This window comes from Tursiops truncatus, chromosome 16 (assembly GCF_011762595.2).
Source record: "Tursiops truncatus isolate mTurTru1 chromosome 16, mTurTru1.mat.Y, whole genome shotgun sequence".
NCBI lineage: Eukaryota > Metazoa > Chordata > Mammalia > Artiodactyla > Delphinidae > Tursiops > Tursiops truncatus.
This window is the reverse complement of record NC_047049.1, coordinates 15,240,512-15,262,615: the sequence shown is the minus strand read 5'-3', so window position 1 is coordinate 15,262,615 and position 22,104 is coordinate 15,240,512. Positions and strand designations below refer to the sequence as shown.

The following is a 22,104-nucleotide window of genomic DNA, read 5'->3' as shown; positions in this document are numbered from 1 at the left end:
AATCTACACAACTTTAAGGAAAAAACAAAACAAAACCCAATTACAATAGAACAGTTTTTATGGCCAGATAAAAATAAAATGGATTTTTAAAACTCAGTAATGGAAACAAAACTTCGATACAATTTTTATTTTAAGTGCTGTGTGGGAAATGTTTAAGAGTCATTTTAGCTCTACTACAAGTTCTTGAGAAAATGAGTGTATCAAATCAAGCAAGACAGGGTTTTTCATAGATGAAGAGCAGTATTACTCATGAGGGAGATGACAGTTTTAGACTTTAAGGCAACTTTTAATTTTCCTTTCTTGGCTTCTACACAATCAGTCTACAGCACCTTATTGTAAGAATTTAACTGAAATTTATAAAAAACAGCGATATTTACATTTTATATTATTCCTTAACTTAAAGTACCAAGAATCATTTAATTTTTAACACTCACTACAGCTAAATACTGAGATAATTGGAAATAAAAGTTTATTAATTATTTATATTCTTTACTAATTCAGGCTGATATTTACAGAAATAAGTAGTTAGAGAAAGAAAGATGGCTTTCATGCTCTCCCGGGAAAGACTCATTTTTGTCCAGAGGCCTGTGTTCTCTGTCTGCGTTATCTTTTTATAACTGTATGTGTTAGCATCTATCAGATTATCCATGTAAATTGTCTGACTCTGGCTCTGTAATATCCAGGTTCTCTACTTTGCTGAGGTTAGTGAGCAAAAGTTAAGAATGGATTATATACACCTGGTCTTAGGAGTTAATGTACTGCATTTAGAAAATTAATGTTTTTATTTGCTTAGCATTAATGTTTTCAGCTGTGATACTTCCCAGTTTACCTTGATACGAGGTTAAATCTTATGAAAAAATTTTGGCATACTTTTTTTTCCCCCTTTTAACATTCTCTTGGGAATGAACTCATATGTAATGCTGAATAAGCCACCTTTGTGGTATTTGAAGAATATATTTTTTTCCTAGCCCAAGATTGGTTTACATTTATTCAGTTCTCTTTCTTTATTTGCTTGACATTTTTTTCTGTGTACTAATCTTACCATTCCTCAGTTTCATTGGCTTTTCTCTGTACTCCTTTTAGTTTGTATACCCAATTAGCATTTTCTGATACAGTATTGCAATTATCATAATTATCAGGATTCTACAGAGATGGGAGATAATCCTATATGCAGATGCTGACATGACCTTTTTTCAGTTGTGTCATTATGTGAATCTCTAATGTTTTCTCAACCGTTTTGGTATTATTACTTCCTAGGTTTCTTTCTTTCTTTTTTAAAAATTAATTAATTTATTTTTGGTTGCCTCGGGTCTTCGATGCTGCGTGCGGGCTTTCTCTAGTTGCAGCGAGCAGGAGCTACTCTTTGTTGTGGTGCGCGGGCTTCTCATTGCCGTGGCTTCTCTTGCTGTGGAGCACGGGCTCTAGGCACAGGGGCTTCAGTAGTTGTGGCTCGTGGGCTCTAGAGCGCGCAGGCTCAGTAATTGTGGCGCACGGGCTTAGTTGCTCCGCAGCATGTGGGATCATCCTGGACCAGGGATCAAACCCGTGTCCCCTGCATTGGCAGGTGGATTCTTACCCACTGTGTCACCAGGGAAGTCCCTCCCTAGGTTTCTTGATTTAATTGGATCAGCCTTCAAATGGTTTTTTAGGGTCAACCAGGTACATATTCATTTAAATGCAGTTTAAGTGTAGAGTTTTCCTTATTGTTTAATTAATGGTTTCTTCACATTTCCTGTTAACTATGTAAAAAGGATGAAATACAACTAAGATGTTTTCAAAGATCAGTATTTGAAGATGTGTTATTAAGCTGATAGACTGCATTTTGAATTTAGGAGAGAAATTCACACCTTGATCAAAAACAAAAACTGTAATGTAACTCTTGCCTCCTGTTTCAGAAATGACAGTTTTCCCTCAGCATACAAATGATTGGCCAGTAAGAGTTATGAAATGAATCTGTTCTTTTAGCCAGTTGCCACATGTCACACGTCTGAAATCAGGCCTCCCATGTAGTTCTGAGGTGGATTATTTTAGTACAGCTTCTCCAAAGGATAAATAAAACACCTTCCATACAATTCAACATTTGTTGAGGGCCTTTGTCTATGTGAGGTTATCTGCCAGGGACTAATACCTTTTAAATTCCAGTCAGTTCCATCCTTGAGGGCAGATTTATTCCAAGAGGATAAAGGGCAGTGTCAGGAAAGAAAGTTTCATCTACCTTAACTAATTAATTCAATGGACGTCATCTTTCAGAATTTGAATGCAACATTTTCTTTTTAAATTATAGTTTGAGTTAATGATGATTGTTGGGACCAGCAATTCCTTAAAAATCTACTCTGCACTAGGAATTAAAACATAAGATGAGGACTTCCCTGGTGGCGCAGTGGTTGAGAGTCCGCCTGCCGATGCAGGGGACACGGGTTCATGCCCCAGTCTGGGAAGATCCCACATGCCGCGGAGCGGCTGGGCCCGGGAGTCATGGCCGCTGAGCCTGCGCGTCCGGAGCCTGTGCTCCGCAATGGGAGAGGCCACAACAGTGAGAGGCCCGCGTACCGCAAAAAAAAAAAGCAAAAAAACCAAAACATCAGATGGAACATATGTAGTGTTTTCTTAAGTGTATTCTTTTCCAACAAGTGATCTTTAACTTTAGTCCTTTAGTCATTCAGTAAATATTTTATGAGCCCACCAAGAAAGCATGGCACAGTGTGAGTTCACAGTGAGAATACATTGGGAGACAAAACAAAACACTGGTTAAAGTACAAGCAGTGCACAAGAGTGTGGCCTAGCCCCTAGAGCCAGTCGGAGCAGGGTTCCAGGCTTGCCTGTGTCCCTTGCTTTTTCACTAGACAAGTTACTTAGTCTTTGTACATTTCAATTTCTCACTGTAAAATGGAAATAATTGTATCTATCTGATAGAATTGTTGTGAAAATTAGAATGAGATTGTATATATGAGGTGCTTAATGCAGTGCCTGGCACATAGTAAGTGCTTAGTAAATGTGAATCATTATTATTATTATTATCTGGATGATTGTTCAGCCAGTGAGTTCTATAGGAGGAGGGGAGTAAACACTTAGGGTTGGAGTAGTTGCAGAAGGCTCCCTGGAGGAAGTGAGACTTGAGCTGGACTTTGGAGAGGAAGAGAAGATAGGATGGGCGTCTGGAAAGTTGCTACAGAGAAGAAACATTTTAAAAGATCTGGGCATGGAATGTTCATGATACATGTGAGACTGCAGATGTGGCTTTGAGAACACTAGTTCTCATCTGAGTTATCAATGTAGGTAGGTCCTTTTGTGTGGTAGGCATTTTGGAGAAAGAGAGTCCAGGTTTCTAATTACAAGTAGTGTTTCTTTGGGCAGGTCAGTTAATGACTCAGGGTCTTAGAGTTTATTGTGAGAATTTAAGAGCATATGGTAAGTGTAAACTTTGTAGCACTGTGCCTGGCACATAGCTACTCATTAAATGGTAGCAACTGCTGTTTGTTCACTCAATAAATGGTACTGAATGCTTACTATTTGCCATCATTGACTAGGAAACGGGATTCAGTGATGAGAAAGATGATATAATCTTTGTAAACTCATTGAGTTTACAATCTAGTGGAGAAGATGGGTAACTCGACAGTTACAAACATGGGATAAGGGCTGGGAGAGTGAGCGGTCAGTCAGGGAGTGGGTGCCACAAAGTGTTTGGAAAGGACTATAACCTCGGCAGGAAGTCTGGCAAGACTTCTCAGAGAAAGTAATATCCAAGTTAGATATTCAGGTCAGTTTTTGGTTGAGATAGTGATCGATCGCATGAATTTTCAAAAATTTAATCTCTGTATTGTAAGAAGTTAACTCAAATTAGAATCCCCTCATGCTGATTCACACATCTTTTTTTTTTAACCCAGAGCGTAAATGTTTTTATGTAATGATAAAGCATATATTTTGCATGTTATAATTTGAAATGAAAGAGGCAAGTTTACTAGGAAGTTTTACTTAAATAAAAAAATTTATTCATGTTTGAACAAGATTGTTACTAAATTATTAGCAACTTAGAACTGTTTCACTGTCTCCGTAAATAGGTTTCTTATTTAAAGCAAATTTCTGCAAGAGATTCACAAGTAAGCAACACCATCCTGCTTTGAATTTGACTGTAACAGCAAAGGCCCGGACACAAATCATTTAAGACCTCTGATTTAGTAACTTTCCTTGTAAATAGAGTTAAATCCCATGGGAGAAATAATGTGGAACAAGGATGCTTTAATTCCATATATGCCCTGGAAATTCCCTTGGAAAAATTTAACAAGTCATAATATTTACACATAAGAAAGTAGGTACATTTTTTGAAACACCAAATTTCATTTGGGTTTGTCCCAATTGTTAATACATAATTAATTAATAATAATTGTCAACACTACATAAAGTTGGTGTGTAAAAAACCAGGCCCAAAAAACAAGAGAAATTTTATGTGTTTTGAGGAAGATTCTAAAAATAAGTAGCTGATTAAAACAGACTTTTTAATCTAAAAATTTCAGGAAGATTATTTTCCCAAGTTAATTCTTTCTTTCCTATTTTTCTTTTTAATTGTCTTCTCAATCTCCTACAAGTTATTTCTTTCCCCATGTTCTTGAAGTGTATAATCCCAAAGGTTTTAACTCCTTTGTTAAAGATCTTAAAGTCTTTTAAAATTTTTCATAGCATTCTATTTGGAAATGAGATGAATATTTATATTTTCTTAATTCAGTACTCTTCAGAGTGGTATGAATATGCACATATGAAAAAGCTAGCATTACGATGTTGATGGTTGCTGAAAATTTTTCAGGTCCATTTTCTTCCTAAGTACAGTTCATCTTCTGGATTGAAACACTTAAGACGTCATGACCAATGTTTATAATTTGCTCAAGAGTTTGGAAATTGTTTTGACGGGTTTCGAACTTTGAGGTCCCTGCAGGAGACTCCAAGAAATCAAAATGGAACAAGTAGAAGTATAGGAGTGACATGGCCTCTTAGGTCGTCTGTTTAGATGAATATATGAAAATGGACGATTACGCTGCCATGGTTTAGGTTCCCGAAATAGAAACCTATTTGTTCTTTTTTTTAAATAAATTTATTTATTTTATTTATTTTATTTTTGGCTGTGTTGGGTCTTCTTTGCTGCACGTGGGCTTTCTCTTGTGGCAAGCAGGGACTAATCTTCGTTGCATTGCACAGGCTTCTCGTTGTGGTGGCTTCTCTTGTTGCGGAGCATAGGCTCTTGACGCATGGGCTTCAGTAGTTGTGGCTCGCAGGCTCTAGAGTGCAGGCTCAGTAGTTGTGGCGCACGGGCTTAATTGCTCTGCGGCATGTGGGATCTTCCCGGACCAGGGCTCAAACCCGTGTCCCCTGCTTTGGCAGGCAGATTCTTAACCACTGCGCCACCAGGGAAGCCCGAAACCTATTTGTTCTTAAGAAAACTGGGTCAACTCTGTACTTTCTGACCAGAATTTATTGATGATACTAGGACTGAGAGAGAGTTCTCTCTCTCTTTCTTTCACTCTTTTTAAGGACAAGAAAATGTTTTAGAAGGTACATCAAGTCTTTTTCTATCCATTTAACACCCATTTGAAATACTTGTAAATTTGCTATGAGATGGCTGAAGGGATATAATTTTGGTCTTAAAACTTCTGAAGTAAATTTCAAAATTAAAATGTAAAACATTTTTGACTTTGTGGAATTTAAATTGGTAGTGTCTTGTTCATGTAGTTATTTTGCTAAAAATATGCACTGCCTAATCTAGGCTTAAAAAGAAAAGATTCACTTCTGTATGTCATTGAAAATACGGAACAGTTTTAATCTGATTACAGGGTTGACTTTGGTGATGTGTAACTAATTACATAGCAACCTTTTTACTGTCTTGCATTTCAAAGTCCTAGGTACAAAGATCCCTGGTTATCGATAATTCCATTTTACTGATACTTTAGTAATAGAATATTGTGTTGTCATGTAACGCTGTTACTTTTGAAGCCATATATATAGTAACTAGTGTCGGGGAGTAGAAAAAATACCCAATACTATAATATAATAATAATGCTGATAAATGTGTTTGTCCTATTTCTTAATAAATCATTTTTACTTTCTTGGATGTGACTCATTTTGTTTCTCTTTGATATTGACATAAAGAATCAAATTAAAGCTCACCCCTTACTCTTATGCTGCTTTTGCATCATTAGTAGACAAATACAGAGTTATACTTAATGGGAAACTTTTAATGCCATTTCCTTAATTGCTGTGGTCTTTTTTGTTTGTGTTTGTGTAGCTTGCACCTTCTCTTCCTTTACAAGAAGATTTTGTTTATCACTGGAAGGCAATTACCCATTACTACATAGAGACTTCGGGTAAGAAACAATGCTAATATTAATTAAAAAGAAAATTTGTGAAATGCTAAAATACATTTCAAACTAGTTTTCAAAATTATTTTATATTAAACTTACAAACAGTTTATTTTACTTTTAATTACTCTCATAGATCCATTCAAAAGTATATCTGTTGAACACCTACTACGTGTAAGCATTGTTCTAGGCACTGGGAAATATAACAATCAAAGAGACAAAAATCTGTCCTAGCAGAGCTTATGTATTGATTGGGAGGAAGCGAACGATAAATAGACAAGTATACATAGTGTGTCAGATGGTAAGTGCTAAGGAGACGATGAAGCAGGCTAAAAGGGAGAGAGGTGTGTGTTGGGGAGTGGGGGTCAGGGGCAGATGGCTCTTTAAGATTAGAGAAAGCCTTGTTGCCCCAGGTGACTGCTGAGCTGAAGTCTGAAGGAGGAGGAAGCAAGCCTGGGGGCACCTGGGGTAGAAGTTCCAGGAGAGCGCCCAGCGCACAAACCCTGAAGCTGGAGCGTGCAGCACTTGGCTTGTACTAGGAACCACAAGGAAGTGTGGCTAGAGCGAGTGGACGAGGAGGGAAATGGGAGGAGGTGACAAAAGACAGGTGAGGGTGCAGATTCACACAAGGCCTTGTAAGCCATTGTAAGGGCTTTGGCTTTTACTCTAAGACGGGAAGCCGTCAGAGGGTTTTGAGCGGAGGTGTAACGTAATCTGTTTTAAAGGAATCACTTTGGCTTCTGTGAGAAAATTAGATGGAAAGTATGCAGAGGTGAAGCTGGCAGAACAGTTAGGGGACTATTGCAATGGTCTGAGAGATGGCAGTGGCTCAGACTAGGGTGGAGGTGCAAGAAGCGACTGTCCTCTGGGTATACTTTGAAGAAAGCTTTGTTGGTGCATTGAATATTGGGTATCAGGGTAAGAGTCATGGATAACTCCGAATGTTGGGGCTTAGGCAGTTGGAAAACTAGGAGGGCCACTCGCTGAGAATGGGGAGACTGCTGGAGGAGCAGGTTTGTGAGGCACTGTGGACATGTTTAGTCTGAGACGCCCATTATATATGCAATTGGATATGTCAAGTAGACAGTAGGAAATAGGAATCTGGAATTTAGGGTAGAGGCCTAAACTAGACATAGGGAATTGAGACTCATCGGCATGTAAGTAGGATTTAAAGCCTTGAGACTGGGTGAGATTATCTAGGGTTAGCTAAGGATAGGCGGAAGAGGGAAAGTGTTCAGGAACTAAGGCCCTGCAACTCAGTGTTTAGGGATTGGGAAAACGAGAATGATAGCAAAGGAGATTTTGCTTTTGCCAGTTCGGTAGCAGACAGCCAAGAGAGAATGGTGTCCTAGAAGCTGGAGGAGGAGAGAAGGAACCAAGTGTCAAATGATGTCACGCTGATGAAGGCTGGGAACCGGTCATTGGATTCAGCCATGAGGAGCTCATTAGTGGTCTTGATAAGAGCTCTTTTAATAGCAAGGAAGAGAGAGGAGACCTGATTGGAGGAAGTTTCAGAGAAAATGGACAGAGAGTGTATAGAGACAGTGTGTGAAGACTGCTGTCTTGAGGAGTGTTAGTGGAAAGGGGGGCCGAGAAATGGAGCAGCAGCCACGGGGGAGATGTGGCATTGAGGGGGTTTTAAAGTTTTTGTAAAGATGGAACATACTAGAACGATGTAGTGGAGAAGGACAGGTGGGTACGAGAGTCATATGAGATCGTCTCTGAGCCATATCCTTAAGTTGGCAAGTGGGGTTTGGGATCCTAGTGCATTAATGGAGGCTTCGCCTTCATAGGCGTGTGGACAGTTCGTCCATAACATTAAGGCAGAAAGAAGAACATACGGGTGTAAATTCAGGAAAGAGGTAGACATGGTATAGGGAGTCTTTGGAAGTTGTTTTCCAGTTGCTTCAATTTTTCTTAGTGAGTAGACTGAAGAGTGAATATGGGGAAATGTGAATAAATTAGGTCAAAGGTTGGCAAAATTTTTCTGTGAAGCGTCAGATAGTAAATATTTTAGGCTTTGTAGTCCATGCAGTCTCTGTCGCAACTATTCAATTCTGCTGTTATCGTGCAAAAGCAGCCATCGACAATAAATAAAAGAAGGGCATTCTTTTGTTCCAGTACAACTTTATTAAAACAGATGGCAAGCCTGGGTTTGTCCCATGAGCTGAAGTTTGGCAACCTCTGAAGTAAGGAAACAGAGTAGCCTTGCTACATAGCACTATGGGCTCCTTTGAGGAATGTATAGGTAAATGCTAGTGGGTGTGCAGATTGGACACATGTTTTTTAACTGAAAGGAAACATGAAAAAAAATAGTTGATCTGATAAGCTGATGGGGTCATAGATAATTCTTTAAAAGAAAGGAATTCTTCATATTTGTATAGTAAGTGAAAATGAGACTATCTATATCTATACACCTTTAAGTGTAAAATATAATTTCTACCTTAATTTGGATGTTTAGACCGCAGATCTACAGAAAAGTTTTTTGAGAGGAGCTGCCTTTTCAAATGACTATTCTTAGCCCTTGTGAATTTCTCACCCCTCCACGGTCTTAAGGAAATGCTTTACAGGAAAGCCTGTGAGTTCTTGCTTTAAATGATTTTTTTGCAGTCTCGTAGCAAAAACAAGTGTGTACACTACAATAAAGTATGGACAAAAAGGTGCATCAGGCACAGAGAGAGAAGGAAGAAGGGAGAAATAGGAGGCAGTGTCTGACCTGGGCTTTAAAGGATGGGCAGTAGGTTTTGAGGTAGATAAGGAGGGCAAAGGCATTTCAGATAGAAGGAATAGCTTATGCAAAGGCACAGGGATCTAAACATGGTTTGGGATGAGAGTGGATGGCAGAAACTAGATCTTCTTGAGAGCTAGGATTTTAATCCTGTCAAGTTGAATTTACAGTTTATTTATTTCTCAAAAAAAACAGTCTTTTTGATTATTTTTCTCCATAAATAAGTGTAATCAGACCATGCTTAAATATTCATTCTTTCCTGGGATGTTTATATAAAGTCTGCAGTAAAACAGGTGAAAAAACATTTTTAAAAAGCAGATTTCAAATAAAATTACACACTATTTTTTATTAGTCCTAGGCTACTCATTTTAGAAGAATATGAAGTTATAAGTTAACATTTCTTGAATTCTTACTATGTTCTAAGGCACTGGGCTTTACACAGAGTATTTCGTTGAAATCATGCGACAGCACTTACTGGTGTTGATTAACTCCATTTTATAGATGTTGGTGCTGAGGCTTAAACAGTTTGCCCAGGTCATCCAGCTAAAAGTGACAGAGCCAAGATTTGAATTCAAGTTGTCCAACTCCAGGTCTCATGCTCTTAACAACTGTCCCGTACTATATAAATTTGGTACATATATGTCCTCCTGGGGAACAAGAGTGACTCTTCTCTTTCCATTGTTTTCACCATAAGCCTTTAGTATTATCGTTTGGTCTGTGTGTGTGTATATATAATACATACATGTGCATATGCACAGACAAAGCTTTAAATCATCAGATACATAGTATACCAGGATTGTGTAGTATGAACTGTAGCAGTACTAAGTGAAGGAGAATAGAGACGTAAAAAAGAACTTGTCACTCCCTAATATATTTTGTATTTAGACATTCTATAAAACTTCACATTTTATTGAGAGTAATTTAACCCTTATGTAATAAAGATAGGTTAATAAAACCATGTGTTTTCGATATATAAAAAGTATTCATGAATTTTTATTTTGAAAAATCAATATTTTATAAGAATTCTCCTGAGAAGCAGCTTTTACTTTGGGAGTAGGTATCTGCTAATGAGAGGAGATGTCAGAAATTTTTAATAGAGGGATTTTCTTTGGGGTCCTCATGTTTTCAAATCTGGAGATGAATTGGGGACAGTAAGTGCATTGTTACAAAGCAGTGTAGCAGTGATCAAAAACAGAACCTGTCCTCTCCTCATATCCTACGTTATTCAGCTTAACATTCACGGCCAACCTGTTTCTATATAAAGAGACCTAAAGTTTAGATCTTCTGAACTGGCTAATTGAAAAAAAATTTTTTAATTATAAGTGGGTACAAAATTCTGATGTTACTTATATTTTTTCTGATCGTGTTCCCATTCCGCATATAAATGGCTCCTTTTCTGAATTACTTTGCATGAATATTAGCTTATAGACCATCTTTCAGAATATAGATTGTTTTTGAGTAAGATGTAAGCCTCACTTAAGTATGTGTAGTTCCGATTTTTCTGTTTGAATAGGAACAGGGAAATATAAAGAGTATTTTACGTGCAAATGTGCAGATAAAAATGTTTGAAAATTTGATGAATGTTTTTATTATTTAGATGATAAAGCCCCGGTGACAGATACAAATATTCCATCTCATCTGGAACAGATGTTGGTTATCTTGATACAAGAAGAAAGTGAACGGGAATTTGGAGAGACGGGGCCATGTATGGAATATTTACTTCATCACAAGATCTTGGAAACGTTATATACCTTAGGGAAAGCTGATGTAAGTTCCTAATCCACGTGGCGTTCTTGGGCATGTAATATATGTGTTCATGTCTTAGAGATAAGGAAGCTGCCAAGCACTAAATTTAATTGTAGAGTTGTGTGTTAAGTATGGCAGGATTCAAGTCAGTATGTGGAAAAAAAAGAAAATTGTATGGCCTCTGTGAACATGGCTTTGCATAGATAGAGCGAAGCTCCCAAATGCTCTCGACAACAACTGGTACTTAGGCTGCTTAGAATTACATGTAAACATTTGTGAAAATAAACTCAAGTGCAGACGCTCAGAATCAAAGGAAATGAGTAGGAACCCAGTGCAAATTGGGTTACAAAACTAGGAAGTATTTTTCATAATCCTGAAAGAAAATGTCACTGATTATTCTGACATTAACTCTACTGACGAGTGGAGCCAGTTTCAAGTAAGTCTCTTTGGTTAATCTTCCTCCTCTTTAAAAACTAGGAGGTGATCACCAAGGGGCCTCCCCCAGCTCTAAAAATCTGTGGTTCTGTTCTGTGAATTATTATAATACATGATGTGAAAATCAAACTAGGAAAACCCCAAACTAATAGACATGTTTAAACACCAGATAGAATTATGAAGTAGTATTGAAGACAGTTTCCTTTTAACTAAATCTGTAATACTCCATTTCATTTCTAGGTTAAATTCATTCTATTTATATTTTCTAGGCTACGTGTTTGCTCCCTAACATCCTCCGATTCATTCCCCTCCTGCCTTCTTTTTCCTGTTCTGTGGAGAGAGGGGTTATGCAACATTATATTGAACAAATATTAATTGACTTTTGAGCAAATATTAGTAATTATACTACTAGGAAATTTAGTTTGATATTGGTGATTGTAAGTATTGTGTTTCACCTGAATAATTGAAGGTATTTGCTATCTTAAGATATTATTGTGCTTAAGATTATAGCTTATGCTATTTCCAGATAACGTGTCTATGATGATGTTTTGGAAATACTTCTTTTGTGACTATATTTTAAATCTGAGGCAGAATAAGCAGGTTAACTATAGAACGTATAACCTTGTTAACTCATATTCTCTTAATCTACAACATGAGTAATCGTCATGTTTACCTACTTTTCAGCAAATATTTAAAACAATTGGCATGTTATCAAAACTTATTTATTAAATATTCATTGCCTATAATAATCATAATGTAAATAATTTTGCAACTAATTTAGAACAGCATTGTTAGAATAAATCACAGCAGTTTATACATAGGATTCCTTTATTTACATCATATGCGTTAGAAGGCTTTATTACTGCTACACGTGTATGATGGAAGGTTATTGATTACCTGTCATTAGCGTAAGCGGTAAGATTCTGCCTTTGCTTTGGCTGGGGAGTTTCCTGTTACCCTAGCGTTTAGACTACAAACAGGTTGGCATTGCCTGAACCAAACTCCAGTCTCCATGGCACATTATCACCAGGCTATTTGTAATTACATCAGCCTGTGGTCTCATACACTATATTATAGTCCCAGATGTGGTTTTATTTATACAATACCAGTCAGTAATAATATGGTGGAGAATTTTATTCTGATAAAGTCATTAACTGGCTAATTGCATTGATTTTTGAAGGGGGAATATGTTCACGTACATTGCCTCTCCTATTTTTTAAGCTTTTGAGTAAGTATGTTTGCGTTGTCTGTTTTTTTCTTGTTTGCTTTTCTTTTCTCCTACCCCTAGTGTCCTCCGGGGATGAAACAGCAGGTTTTGGTGTTCTATACCAAACTTCTGGGGAAAATCCGGCAGCCACTACTTCCACATATTAACGTGCATAGGCCAGTGCAGGTATTTTGTTCCCTTTACACAAAACTTTTTAGTTTGCTTCTTTTCGTGTAGAAATAATTTTATATGGTTTTTCAAAAATAACATGCAAATTAGCAAATACTTGAGCTTTCTTTATGCATGACGATGTATTAAATGCACTTCATGTCTTTATATTTCTCTTTTAAAATTTTATACATTAATTTTACCATTTACCTATTTCCATGACATCTCAAGGAGAGTTTATTATATAACCCCTTAATTTTTTAGAGTAACATATTTGAAAGACCTACGACTAGCAAATGTATTTTGATAGAGGTGATTGTAAATAGTGTTCTTTCTGAAAAATGCAAGGTATTGCATTATTTGAAAATTTTAAATATCCTGAAGGTAAATGAATGGCTGTTTACATGTTTATAAAAAGTAACCCAAGTTTAAACATTTGTTTTAAATTTTTTGACAGAAATTAATTCGACTGTGTGGTGAAGTCCTTGCAACGCCAACAGAAAATGAAGAAATTCAGTTTCTCTGCATTGTGTGTGCAAAGCTGAAACAAGATCCCTACTTGGTTAATTTTTTTCTGGAGGTATGGTATCCTTCTTGTCAACCTTCAAAGTATGTGTGTATTAAAATTATTATGAGAATTGAATTCTGTGAATAATATTAGAAGGAATTACTTCTTTGGGAATCAGATAGCTTGTTTTACTTCCCAGAATTTTCATTTAAGAGCACTGTCTTATTTTAACCTGAAATCTCCTGAGAAAAACGATTCTCAAAGAATGTGAGTGAGCCAGATGTATGGGGCGGTATAGGGGCTGGACAAATACAAAGCCAAGGCTTAGTACAGCTTGAAGGGCAAATCAGGGAGAGAGAAGTCACGGGAATTTATAAGCTATCATATTTTCAGCCAGGCTTGCTCAAGTGCAGAGTGTGGGTAACTTGACCTGGGGTAAGGATGGTGTGTGCAGATTTGGACATGATGCGAAGCGTCATGAGTTACCTCCCCACCCTCGTGTAGCAGTTGGAATTGCTCTACTATCTTGTACTATCTTTTCATAGCTGTAGTCACCGAATCATAGTTTATGTAAATCAATTGACATTTAGATTTTATTTCCAGTTTTAAATTAGAAAATAACTTTTATGTATTTCCTGCTTTCATTTAATTTTTTTCAGCAGTGAAGTCATTTAGGAATATATTAGAAAAAATGTGTTTTTTTAGTTAAAAAAAAAGTTTTTTCTTCCTTTTTTTTGTTTTTTCAGATTGAGGTATAAGTTAGAGTACAATTCAGTCTTTCTGATCCACCATTCTATGAGTTTGACAAACACAGTCGTGTAACCACCAACACAATCAAGATATGCAGTATCTCCATCATCTTACCATATGTCCTTTCCTGGTCATCCTGTTTCCACCTCTGCCCCAAGCAGTCATTGATCTGTTTTCTGTCCCAAGTTTTCTCTGTTTCAGAAAGTCATAAAAATATAATCAGGCTTTTGAGTCTGGCTTTTTTTACTTCATATAATGCATTTGAGAGTCATCCATGAGTTTGGTCCTTTACACTGCTGAGTAGTATTCCACTGTATGGATGTACCACAGTTGTTTATCCATTCACCAGTTGAAGGACTTATGGGTTGTTTCCAGGTTGGGGCAATTATGGTTGAGGCCACTGTAAACATTCACAGATTTTTGTATGGATTTAGATTTTCATTTCACTTGAGTAAATACCTCAGAGTAGGATTTCCATATCATGTAGTAAGTGTATATTTGCAAAACTCGTCCCAAGTGGGTTTTTCATTTTGCATCCCATGGACACTGTATGAGAGTTCTGTTGTTCCGTGTTCTTGTCAGAGTGGGTGTTGTCAAGTTTTTTTGTTTTGTTTTTAAAACTTTTAGCCGTTTAATAGATGGGCTCATTTTTAATTCACTTTATTTAATAAGTAATTCAGGATCTTATTCTGCATTCTTATTGGAGGTAGGTAAGCAATGAAGCTGCAAAATTGCATAAATTTAAATTTCTAGGTTAGTGTTAAGGACTCTGAATGCCTGATTTTCATGGTATGCATCATATTTTGAAAGTTTGCTTCAACATGGCTGGAATAGCTTTATGATATAAATGTATCAAATATCTTGATTTGGCTAAGTGTGAGATTTTTCTTCTCAAAGATTTTTACTAAAGTTTTCTTAGATACCTAAGTTACTTTATTTATTTATAAATTTTCATTTATTATATTTTGGCTGCATTGGGTCTTCATCACTGCGTGCGGTCTTTCTCTAGTTGTGGCAAGCGGGGGCTACTCTTCGTTGTGGTACGTGGGCTTCTCATCGCGGTGGCTTCTCTTGTTGCGGAGCACAGGCTCTAGGCATGTGGGTGTCAGTAGTTATGGCACGCGGGCTCTAGAGTGCAGGCTCAATGGTTGCGGTGCACAGGCTTAGTTGCTCCTGCAGCATGTGGGATCCTCCTGGACCAGGGCTCCAACCCGTGTCCCCCGCGTTGGCAGGCGGATTCTTAACCACTGAGCCACCAAGGAAGTCCTGATACCTAAGTTACTTTAGATGCAGTAGATTTTTTTCCAAGCTTAAGCTTTAAGGAGTTTTTCTCAGAATCTCCGAAACTTGTTTCAAAAGTACACAGCCATAGACCAGAAGCAGAGAAAATTTGCAAGCATATGTATGCCTGCCTGTTTTCAGAGGAACATTTACATTTAGACCTCAATACCAAGAACACCTTTCTGATAGTGTCATGACTGCTGTAATGCAGCGTGTTTATAGCACATACTTCTCCAAAGCATGAGGTGGTAGGTATCTCCATTTTCTGAACTGATCGGACTACTTATACGCTTTTAATGTCAGTTATTATAATCTCCCTAGCATTAGAGTTATTTATATGCATTTTATTTTTTCTTCCTGGTCAGTAAGCTCCTTGAGGACGGGGACTCTATCTCATTAATCTTTAGGTCCCCACAGCTTCTCTGGTATCTAGCACAATGCATAGTAACTTTAATTAACTCTTATTGAATGAATGAATCTTTAGAGAAATGCAGCTTTATTACTGGTAAGTAACAGATAGTAATAGAAGTACTTTGCAGTTCTTGAGCATGTATCCCCTGAAATCTAATCTCTCTGTTCATTTATATCAGCTAATAGATACATTTGCTGTGAATTAAGTGCAGATAGTAGATAAGTTAGAAACATTTTTGCCCTAAAGGAGTTTGTAGTCTGGTGATGAGGGTAAGACTAATGTTCAGATACTGTAATCTAAGGTAGAGTAAGGTGAGTATCATAAGAAAGATACCCCCTAATGCCCCCTAAATGTTCATAGGTTGAAGAGATTACATTGGCCCTGGTCATTAGGAAAGGCGGCATGGAAAAGGTTGTCTTTGAAATGAGCCTTGACAGTTGTTTAGATAGGAAGGGGTGAGCATAAGTAAAGGAGTGAAGGAAGATATGAAAGTTTGTGGTGTGTTCACATAGTTTAATTAGGCCATGTGGTAAGAAAAGGGCCTAGACAGATAGGTTGGAATCGTCAGAGGCTTTGAATGGCAGGATGAAGAGTTTGTACTTGCTTGCAGAGCTTTTTCAAAATGCAGATTCCTTGGAGGTTCCACCTCCAGATATTCTCATTCTGCAGGTCTAGGTGAGACCCAGGAATCTGCCTTTTTATCAAGCCCCACAGAAGACCACATGGCCGACAGTCCTGAGTCACACTTTGAGGAACACTAGGGAGTGAGTGCCGTTCTAGGGTTATTCTTCCTCTTGCCATTCTCATCCCAGATGCCACTCCCAACAATAGTATTAACATTTTAGACGGAATAAAATATTTTACATTCATAAAGACTATGATATGCAATTGACTTTATAGAAAATACGGAAGTTGTTTGGGATATTCATGGAGTTCCTCAGCATTGTTTCCTTTTAATGTATGTGCTCTGAGCTCAATTTCTCAAGATTGGTCTAAACTCTACTTTTAATAGTAATAAAAGTGATTTCTAATAACTGTCATATAACTTTGGAAGTAGAACTTTGAGTTCATTCAGCATTTAATGCACTTCTGTGATGGGTGCAACACTCTGATAGGCCCTGCAGAGAAGCGGGTTTATGATGAATTCTAACTTGTGTGAGTGATTTGACTTTTGCTCTTATGTTTTTTTTTTTTTTTGCTCTTATGTTTAAATGCAAAGCAAGATACTTTTACCTGGAAACTAAAGATTTGCTTCAGTTTAGATTCTTTTTGTGTTTGGGTGTATGTGGTGGGAGGAAGGGTCACAATATTTCAAGCAAATCTTAGTTTTATCCTCAAAAACACGAGTAAGGATGCCCTCAGAGTGTTGATTTATATTTACAGAGCAGAAGTATAAGGAAAAAAACAGAAAAATCATCTTAGAAAACTGGTTTTAGAAGAGTCAACATTGGGGCAATATATTTTTAGTAGCCCAGTGATTAGAAAACAGTTAACTGCAATTGAAACTTCTTGAATCTTTTTTTTCCTCACTAACATCAGTTGTTTTCAGTAGTAGTCAAATAGTTATCGCTAATATTGTTCATTGTTTATAGTCGGTGTAAAACAGTTGTTTATCGCCGGTGTAAAACAGTTTGTAGATCGTGTTCTGAAGAGTATCAGAAACGCCTATGTAATTTTTTTTTAACATCTTTATTGGGGTATAATTGCTTTACACTGGTGTGTTAGTTTCTGCTGTACAACAAAGTGAATCAGCTATACATATACATATATCCCCGTAGCCCCTCCCTCTTGCGTCTCCCTCCCTCCCACCCTCCCTATCCCACCCCTCTAGATGGTCACAAAGCACCGAGCTGATCTCCCTGTGCTATGAGGCTGCTTCCCACTAGCTATCTATTTTACGTTTGGTAATGTGTATATGTCCATGCCACTGTCTCACTTCGTCCCGGCCTCCCCTTCCCCCTCCCCACGTCCTCAAGTCCATTGTCTACGTCTGAAACACCTGTGCCATTTTAAAATATCTAAAACACAGTTTGTTTAAGTCTGGGTATTTTCATTTGTCACAACACGTATCCATTGCTACAGTGGCTAGGTATTGAGTGTTAATTATAGAAAAACTCATTAAAGTATGATTTCTGTTCCATGAGGCTTTTGACGTGAATCTTACAAAACATGTATTCCTTTTCAGAACAAGTTTAAATCACTGGCTTCTAAAGGAGCACCAAACGTAACTTCAGAAGACATATTAAAAGGTCAAGATTCCTTGTCAACAGATACAGGACAGTCCTGTCGGCCAGAGGAGCCGTCTGGTGCCTCTGGAATGGAGCACACGGAGTTAGAAGACGAGCCTCACGCTCAGATGGATGATCTGTCCACAGGCTTGGACAGCCTCAGCATCGCTGCACTGCCAGAGGCCACGGTTGTTCGTCCAAACCAGGATTACAACTTAGTGAATTCTTTGTTAAATCTTACGAGAAGTCCTGTGAGTCATCTGCTTTACCTTCTTTCCCTCTAACATAATCTCAGTTTTTTGCATAGAGAAAAAAATCTATTTTCATTTTGGTGTAGAACTTTAAATCCGTTTAAGTTGAATTTTTCCAAACAAACTGATGTATGTCTAATTCAAGCATTGAAGAGGTATGTGTCTTTCCCCTCAGGATGGCCGAATAGCTGTGAAAGCCTGCGAGGGCTTGATGCTGTTAGTGAGTTTGCCAGAGCCAGCGGCCGTCAAGTGCCTCACTCAGAGCACCTGCTTGTGCGAACTGCTCACAGACAGGCTGGCCTCCCTGTACAAGGCCCTACCTCAGTCAGTGGACCCCTTAGATATTGAAACAGTGGAAGCAATTAACTGGGGGTAAGAGCTGCTATTTTGTTTTTCCATAAAAGTGACTTCTTAAACCTACGCTTTTAAATCCATTTCCATTTTGCAATGATAGAAATCTTTAGTTTTGAAATATACAGCATTGCTAGTGAACATTAAACAAGATTGTGTTTTGAGGCTTGTTTTAAAATTTGTTATCAGGAATGAATTGGCATGGGAACAGTCCATCTGTTACATAGTTAAGCTATTTTCCCTCTGTCTGTTAATAGTGATCAATTACGACCTTAACTGTGTTAAGATCAGTAACTTTATCTGACTATATATATATATATATATATATATTTTTTTTTTTTTTTTGCCGTACGCGGGCCTCTCACTGCTGTGGCCTTTCCCGTTGTGGAGCACAGGCTCCGGACGCGCAGGCTCAGCGGCCATGGCTCACGGGCCCAGCCGCTCCGTGGCATGTGGGATCCTCCCGGACCGGGGCACAAACCCGTGTCCCCTGCATCGGCAGGCGGACTCTCAACCACTGCGCCACCAGGGAAGCCCATCTGACTATATTTTTTAAAAAACAAAAAACCCTGAGAGAAGGAATCTTCTCTTTTATAAATCAGCTCCACTGCCCCTGGGGCAGTCTCATAGTTCATGGCCTGCCTGTGTGGAACCTTGCCTCCTACCTCTTTGTTTCACCCCTTCCCCCCAGCTTTTAGGGCTCCCCCCTTGATTCTCATATGAAAATATGATTATTGAGGAACATTTATAAGTTATTAAAAACTGTAAAGCAGCATAAATAAAATTACCCATAATCCCACCACCTGTAAGCAGTCTAACATTTTGACATAATAACCTGTTATTGTTTCTCTGTGCATTTTTAACCGTGCTTTGGTTCTTACTTGTTTTTTTCCACCCTGTATTCTGTTAACATCTGCCAGACTCACTTGTTAACTTTACTACTGGGTGGTACTTTAAGGCAGGAAGAGAAGCAAACCATTTATTTCTTCTTGCAGTCCCTTCTTTATGTTTCTTTCCTTCCATCCTAGTGGCTGAGAACCTCCGACTTTTCATTTCTGTTACTTGGTCAAATTTATGGTGGAAATATGAGGACCTATCTCAATGGTTTTTCTGCTGCAGCTCCATTCTGCTTCAGTCTCTCTCCACTTAATGAGTGAAAATTATTCACAACTTTCATTTAAAAGGTTTTCTCTTATCTGTGGCTTTTATTTATAAAACCCTCTTCTGATTGACATCCAGCGTCGCCTGTGTAAATGTATCATATACCGTGTGTTCATTCACATGCCTTCATCTCCCCTTTTGTACTGAACTGGATTAATGCTTTCGGATAACTTTGGACTTCAAATTTCTTCTGTGTCCTGTAGCTTGGACTCATATAGTCATAAAGAAGATGCTTCCGCATTTCCAGGAAAACGGGCCTTAATTTCATTTCTGTCCTGGTTTGATTATTGTGATCAACTCATAAAGGAAGCACAAAAGGTTTGAATATTTGTTGTTTTTTACTGATAACTTAAAACTGTAAATATCAACTAAGTAAAATTTGAATCCTCAATTTATATTTTTGAATACGTCTTAATTGTCTTAGGATAGCACAGTTAGTAGTTTATATCCCTAAGTATTATCTTAATTGTCTTAGGATAGCACAGTTAAATAAATAAAATGAAATAAACCCCCAAAAAGTGTATATATACGTCTGTGTGTGCGTGTGTGTGTGTGTGTGTGTGTGTGTGTGTGTGTGTGTGTGTGTATTACAGCTCTGGAATGAATCGGAGTTCAAGTTCTGCCCATATGTTTCTTTAAGTATTATAGCATAACCCCTCACAAGGTAACATTGGCCTCCCTCCATTTCTCCTCTTTGGGGAGATGTTAATACAATAAGTGATTGGGATAATATTTTTATCCTGTTTGTCTTTGTTCTTGGAAATTTAGATAACATGTAAAGGACCCAATAGCTAATGTCTAATCTAGGTTTATATGCCATCAACAAGATGGTCAGTAGGCAAGTTTTTTTTTCACATTAATTCAGATGGAGAGTGCAAACTGGCTTAACTGATGTTATAAATTAATCTCTTTCGCATTTTAAAAAAAGATGATGATACTTATACTATGTTCTAGACTGCTGCTGTTGCTCTTGCCAAAGCTGTTCATGAAAGATTTTTTATTGGTGTTATGGAACCTCAATTAATGCAAACGTGAGTGGCCTCTTTACTTAAAAAAAAAAATCACTGTGTTCATGTTATTTTTGCCCACTAATTACTTGTTTGTTTTGCCAGTTCTGAGATGGGTATTCTGACATCAACTGCTCTGCTTCATCGCATTGTTCGGCAAGTAACCTCTGACATTTTGCTTCAAGAAATGGTGTTTTTCATCCTTGGAGAACAGAGGGAACCAGAAACTCTGGCAGAAATCAGCAGACATCCTTTAAGACATAGGTTAATTGAACATTGTGATCACATATCTGATGAGGTAAGCTATGTAAGGATTTAGAATTGGACTTAGATTCTTTGACATACTGACTTTGATGTACTTGTGATGTTTTGAATATAGCCTCTTTTTTTATGTGGCTTTTTATTTTGAAAATTGCAAGCGTGAAGAAGAATAGTTTGTTTAAACTATTTTTCAGTTACCCTTTATCATTTTGGGTTTCAGATAAGCATAATGACATTAAGAATGTTTGAACATCTTTTGCAAAAGCCCAATGAGCACATTCTTTACAACTTGGTCCTAAGAAATCTTGAAGAAAGAAACTATACAGAATATAAACCTGTGTGCCCAGAAGATAAAGATGTAGTGGAGAATGGGTTAATAGCAGGAGCAGTGTAAGTTTCATCCAACTCTGTGAGTTTAGCATTTCATATAGAATCATAATTTTCTCCCCTCTTATTTCCCTTCCTTATTCTTAAAAAAAATACCTCTAACAGTTTAAAAGTTTTTTAAAAATAAAATTTAGATGTCCTGATTTTATTGTCCCTTTAAATTACAAGTGTCAGTATATAGTCATTAAACCTAACAAAATCATTATAGCCTTGAGTTTGATGTTAGTATAAAATGTTAATTTCTCTGAGAAATGTAAATACATTCATTCCTTAATTCTTGTATTAGCAAAATTGTGTAATGTTTTCTAAGAACATAGCAGAGAATCTTTTGGTTTAGAAACTATAATAAAATTTTTTTTTATACATCGTTAAATTAAACTTAGAGATCTGGAAGAAGATCCTTTGTTTACTGACATTTCACCAGATAACACTTTGTCAAACCAAGAGTGGCTTAGTTCTTCACCTCCTGCTTCTCCAGACCACCCCAAAAATGATGGGAAAACTGAAGTCCATAAAATTGTAAATAGGTGAGTTGCTATATTAATTTGACTTACATCTCTTTTACTTATTTTTATAACAATGTAATAGCTCTGCTCCTTGATCATTATAGAGATATGTTATGAATTCAGTCTTCCCTTCTTTAAAATCTTTAATGTCAGCTTTTTGAAATGCTTATGTAGCTAGTGCTGGCCTAGGGGCAACGATCCATACAAAAGAGAAAAGCTCACGCGTAGTAGTGGTTAAATAAATCTTCAAGGTCCTCTACTTATTTTTAATGTAAAATATTTTAAGTAATTCCCAGTTGGAACAGCACTGAGAATTTCCAGTTTGGCAAATTGAACTTATCAGCCGTGTACTCACATGTGTTAAGCCGAGGGC

The 22,104-nt window shown here is 37.4% G+C and overlaps 1 protein-coding gene across 2 annotated transcripts in view; it reads left to right on the top strand.

The window, feature by feature from the left end:
* Window positions 1-22,104, top strand: part of FHIP2A (FHF complex subunit HOOK interacting protein 2A) — a 36,088-nt gene that overhangs the window by 1,415 nt on the left and 12,569 nt on the right. Inside the window, exons 2-12 of one of the 2 annotated variants that reach the window (XM_019940052.3) lie at window positions 6,272-6,350; window positions 10,670-10,839; window positions 12,542-12,646; window positions 13,086-13,208; window positions 17,765-18,058; window positions 18,234-18,430; window positions 19,774-19,888; window positions 20,525-20,601; window positions 20,683-20,875; window positions 21,059-21,228; window positions 21,609-21,752. In XM_019940052.3, the coding sequence (XP_019795611.1) occupies window positions 6,272-6,350; window positions 10,670-10,839; window positions 12,542-12,646; window positions 13,086-13,208; window positions 17,765-18,058; window positions 18,234-18,430; window positions 19,774-19,888; window positions 20,525-20,601; window positions 20,683-20,875; window positions 21,059-21,228; window positions 21,609-21,752 (1,667 nt within the window). The remainder of the gene's footprint in view (window positions 1-6,271; window positions 6,351-10,669; window positions 10,840-12,541; window positions 12,647-13,085; window positions 13,209-17,764; window positions 18,059-18,233; window positions 18,431-19,773; window positions 19,889-20,524; window positions 20,602-20,682; window positions 20,876-21,058; window positions 21,229-21,608; window positions 21,753-22,104) is intronic. The other variant, XM_073793923.1, reaches the window with a different exon arrangement.